Here is a 5,459-nt window from a genome sequence, read left to right as displayed (position 1 = left end):
ACAAAGAAATCATTAATATAGAGGCAAATGGGGGGACGGGGGCCAGCATGACTTAAGCAGCTGAACTTAACCTACCTTCTCTTGCAAAAACCGCCACAGCCACCCTTAACCAACATGGTGGCAACTGGGAAGAGGATGCTCATAGGGCAGGGCAGGGCAGGGAAATGGGGCCACGGCCAGGACCAGAAATTCACCTTGACAGAATGATTCTCCACTTCCTTGAGTTAGGCATTGGTAATAGTCATTCCAGAGAGTTCAGCTAAGGCAGAGATCAAGAATTCAGACAGACGTATCAGAGAACGAAAGTCCCAGTTCTAGAGTCTTAAACACTTGGGCATCTGGCTTTCAGTAGACTAGAGATTGATATGAAGCCAACAGCCTTCTTGACATAGATTTCCACATGAATCATGCCCAGACCCAGGCCAGCTCTCAGGACGTGACCCAGCATAAGGCCTCCAGGAGGAGATAGGTCCATGTGGCAGACTCCTGACTGAGGGGGTTAGGGAGCCAGCAGTCTACAGGGGGGGCAGCGCTCCCCTCCCCCACCTAACTTGTTGGGTATTTAAGAGTAACTACAGAGGCGAATTCTCTGAGGAAGGGGTGAAAAGACACAGAGGATCATGCTTCATGATGATGGCCAAGGAGACTCAATAAGGAAAGCTGAGACTAATTTTTAAATCCACTGCCGCTCCCCTAGGTCAATGTCAGATTCGCAAAACATGTCCTGACCTCCACAGAACGAGTGCTGGTCAGGGCAGGCTTCCGTCCTTGAGCTCTCACTTAAATCCACCCCTGGTGGGTGGATTTTCCCTTAGGTGAGAAGCATCTTACAGGGCATCTTCCATGCAGTAGAAGAAGATGGGAGAGAAAGAGGCAGGGTGTCTTGGCCAGCAGTGACCCCTGGTTTTAACTACCATAGAAATAGAGCTGAATTTCCAAAACACATTCCATTTAAACATTTCCTCCTGTTGCCCATGTTAAAGTGGTTTCTGAATTTATCCTCCCCTAGAAGTGGTCTAATGACTTGAACTTCCAGGATTCCTTTATAGGGAATTACATTACATTACATTACACTGACCTTCAAGGTCACAGAGGGTGAATTATATGCTTGAAAGCTTAATGTGGTGAAAGGTTAGGGAGGGAGCCAGAGACTTTGGTATTAATGGACGTAGATGAAAGTCAGCTACAGGGTGAGAAAAGGATCAGGACGAGCTCAGGCCAGTGGCAGGAGGAAGGGGGCATGGAGCTGTGGCAGAATTCGGTCAGCTTTAGATATCAGCAAGAATGCAAATTCTCACGTTCTTGCCAGCGGGAGACCGTTCTGCCACTTTCTTCCAGCTCCCGGGTTACTAGACAGTGTGCTCCTTTCAGGGAGAGCAGACCCTGCCATAGAATAGAATAGTTTGGGTTTTGTTGTGTCTGATGAAAAAGAGAAAAGGGTGATCGGCAGTAAACGTCACCCAGGAAGGTATGGACCTTCCTGTGCCAACAGCCCCACTGGCAGCAACTGCCTGGGTGCCATTTTCATTCACCTCCACAAAGGTTTTATGGAAAACTTTTGAAAGGTACAAATTGGGACTTGGAGAGATTCCAGTAAGATCAGCCTTCCCTTCCTCAAAGATATCCGTGATGCCCATGTCCTGTAGAATAGAATTGAGATCGTAGCTATCTTCCAGGGTGAACTGCGGGAAGGAGACGTCTACTGTTTCTTCTGACATATTCTCTGAGCTGCTCCAGGTCACTATTTTTTCATGAGTGATGTTCCTTTCAAGCTACAAAAGGAAGGAAATAATATTTAAGGTCATATTATGAACCAGCAAAGGATGCCCCAATTACTTCAAAAGGCTTGAGTATATTTCAACAGCCAGTAACAATCTTAAAGATCCTTCCCTAAGCCTCAACCTACTCTGATCTCATTTAAATCCCTCCAAGCAATTCTCTTGAGTCTTTAGAAGTCACAGGACAATTTGAGTTCTGGTATCCTCTGGTGTCTGACAGACTGGTGTCTGGGTGTCAAAGCCCAGCAAAGCTCCGTTGACCAAGTTGAGTGAGCTTGGTCAAGCCTTAACATTCTGAGGTTCAATTCCCTCTTCTATAAAATGGAGATAATACCATTAGGCTCTTGAGGGATTAAACAAAATGATGTATGTAAAGTAATTAACATAGTGCCAGCACAGGATACATTTTGAATCATGGCTATTGTTGTGATTCGCTATCCGGGTATTTCTCTCTTCCTCTGTCTCCATCTCTTCACTGTACAGAACAACACACCACTGAGGCTCCCCAGCCTTCACTGATCCCCAGCTCACAACCACTTTATCCCAGTACCAGATCTCCACCCTGTCAAGGCACTTGCACCCAAAAACAGAGTTCAGCTAACAGCTCCGTTCCATGAGCCATAGCAGAAGAGTCCAAGCAAGAGGCCAGAAGTCAGGCTATTGAGCATTTGCAGCAAGTCTCACATCACTCCATGCCCAGATCACTTGGTCTGGAGAACCACCGCAGAGAGCTGTGAGATGGGAGAAGAAAGCCCTATCCGAGGCTTTTGGCATTTTCTAAACCAATGAGGACGAACTCTCTCATTGAATTCAGATTCTTACATATTCTCTGATATCTCTGATAACTGAGGTGCCATCCTTCCTCAGGCAGGTAGGTGGTTAATAGGGCTGCTCTCCAAAGATTGACAGTGAAGTATTTTGTAGAGACAGTGAAGTGAAGATTTACCTCTTCCAGGCCCTTTACATTATCTGCAGAGCAAGAAGGCAGCAGGACGAACATGCTGAGTGCCCCCTTGGTATACCTCATTTCAAGGATCTGTGCCTTCAACTCCTCTATGAAACCGATTCGAAACAGGCCCTTTTGGTTCATCATCTTCACAGTCCTCTTTTCATTCTGCAGTGGACAAGATAGAAAGTCATGGAACAGTCATGGGAAGCTTGTGCACCCCCATGGCCTTCATCTCTCCTGAAAACGGGGCTCCACTAAGATAAGAAGCATCTTCACCAGAAGCTCTGAGCCACACTAGTGACCCAACCCATGAGTCCTCTGGCCACTGATCAGCCAGCCCGTCCTTGCCAACACCTTATTTTCCCTTGGTTTTCATAGGTTCTTCAGCTCCCAAGACAACTCGTTGGTAAACCATCTATCCAGGCTCTCCCTGCAACCTAGCCAAAGGATACATCCCCACCAGCTTTGTACCTTCTGTGTCTGCACCACCCAATCTGTTGGCCTCACCTGATCTCCTGACCCCTTCTTACCTTCGCTGGCCTGGAGCTTTGGTTAAATGATAATTATCTACATATTGAATCACAGTACTTCTTCCATAGGTTTCCATCAGATCAAAGGCCACCACCCCAGACACCTCATGTTTATGAGAGGTCATCAATCGACAGATGAGATGCACAGTGCTTGCAAGAGGAACACAGCTGACAGGTGGTGGGCTGGGATCCCAACCTTACCTTTTCTCCATTCTACAGTTCGGTGGCTTAGAACATGAGTTTTTGAGATAAATACTCACAGATGTGAATGCTAATGCATGAATTTAGCCATGTAACATAACCTTTGCATTCTTGCCCCTCAACTCCTAAATGGGAATAATAACATCCATTTCCATAATGATATTTCAGGGAACAAGTGAAATAATGAATCGAAAATGCTCAAGGTGGTGCCTGGCACCAAGATGGTCAACGAACTTCCAACACTGATTTTTCTAATAACAAAATATTCTTATTATATTGTATGCTGTAACCCAGAGACCTAAGTTTTAGAGTTGAGTACACATACTTTAAGTCATACTTCTTAGTGGAAATTATGAGAGAAATATCTAGAAAACCACATGCTATAATATCATACCTCATTTAGAGAGAAAGGGGCATCAACTGTGTTTTTAGGGTCAAAATATTTTTCCCATTTGGCCTTGAAGTAAACAGCATTCACCAACACCAGCACCGTCGCACTGTCAATTGCATCCTTGTTGAAGAGTTCCTTGATCTTACCTTAAAAAATGTTTCAGAGAATATCCTGAATGTGAATTGTACCAGAAGTATTCAGGTAGACAGATTTTCCTGAAGGCTGCTTCCCATCCCCAAGGCTAGGGCATGTCTGATTCAAGAACTAACCTAAGAAAATGACGCCACTCACAGTACAGTCCTGGATGTGGTGGAGGCGATGGGGTGTATCGTGGGGGAGACACACTGTCTCTCAACCCCAAGAAGGACCCATTTTAAAGCTTCAAAACTGAGGGAATTTCCTTCCATTCCCTGAGTCCCTGGTTGGAAATTGCCATGAGACATCCTATGCCATTATTTACTTGTCTTTTTTTTTTTAATTAAGTTCAATTAGCCAACATATAATACATCATTAGTTTTTGATGTGGTGTTCAATGATTCGTTAGTTCTGAATAATACCCAGTGCTCATCACATCCTGTGCCCTCTTTAAAACCCATCACTAGGTTACCCTCCTCACCTCCATGATTTACCTTTCAAAGTAGACCCTGCCACATGATTATATTATAACCTCCTTGAAAAACAGGACTATTGGGTAAACTTCCTATCTCAAGTGCTCATCACAGCAAACAGTATATGCTTACATATGAACAAAAATGCATATAAATATTCTAGGTCAGGTCGGTAGGGGCTTTCACATGCCTCCTCCCATGCCATCGCATGTCAATTATGAGAAGTTGGTATTGTTTTCCCTTCTTTTTTTTTTTTAAGATTTTATTTATTTATTTGACAGAGAGAAATCACAAGTAGATGGAGAGGCAGGCAGAGAGAGAGAGAGAGGGAAGCAGGCTCCCTGCTAAGCAGAGAGCCCGATGCAGGACTTGATCCCAGGACCCTGAGATCATGACCTGAGCCGAAAGCAGCAGCTTAACCCACTGAGCCACCCAGGCACCTCTTGTTTTCCCTTCTTAGAGAGGAATACACCACAGCTAGAGAGAGGTAAGGCCACACAGCCAAAAATCAGCAAGGCTGGCTGAGATCAGTCCTGGGGCCTTCCCACTCTTGGTCCAGCTCTGAGGCCCCTTGCACCATAACACAGCCCTGAGCCAGACTGGAAAATCCCACATGGTCAGGCAATCACCGATTTGCAGTACGCATTCTTTTCCATGCAAAATACCAAACCATTGGTTATCTGAATACATGCCTAGTCCTTAAAGATGACTAGAGCTTTCTACAGCAAGACTTCAACTTAAACTCCATAATAAAAGACTATGTTGACATCACCTACACTTAAAATACTGCTGGAGAGGGCGCCTGGGTGGCTCAGTGGGTTAAGCCGCTGCCTTCGGCTCAGGTCATGATCTCAGGGTCCTGGGATGGAGTCCCGCATCGGGCTCTCTGCTCAGCAGGGAGCCTGCTTCCCTCTCTCTCTCTCTCTCTGCCTGCCTCTCCACCTACTTGTGATTTCTCTCTGTCAAATAAATAAATAAAATCTTTAAAAAAAAAAAATACTG

General features: G+C 45.3%; 1 protein-coding gene across 2 annotated transcripts in view; it reads right to left on the bottom strand.

The window, feature by feature from the left end:
- Positions 1 to 1,367: 1,367 nt before the first annotated feature.
- SERPINB12 (serpin family B member 12) overlaps positions 1,368 to 5,459 on the bottom strand; it is a 10,509-nt gene continuing 6,417 nt past the window's right edge. For both annotated transcript variants that reach the window (XM_059410077.1, XM_059410078.1), the window contains exons 5-7: positions 3,853 to 3,995; positions 2,725 to 2,892; positions 1,368 to 1,772 (exon numbers count right to left, since the gene is read on the bottom strand). In XM_059410077.1, the coding sequence (XP_059266060.1) occupies positions 1,368 to 1,772; positions 2,725 to 2,892; positions 3,853 to 3,995 (716 nt within the window). The remainder of the gene's footprint in view (positions 1,773 to 2,724; positions 2,893 to 3,852; positions 3,996 to 5,459) is intronic.

The sequence above is a fragment of the Mustela nigripes genome, chromosome 8, assembly GCF_022355385.1.
Source record: "Mustela nigripes isolate SB6536 chromosome 8, MUSNIG.SB6536, whole genome shotgun sequence".
In the NCBI taxonomy this organism is placed as follows: Eukaryota; Metazoa; Chordata; class Mammalia; order Carnivora; family Mustelidae; genus Mustela; species Mustela nigripes.
This window is presented reverse-complemented; position numbering and strand designations above follow the sequence as displayed.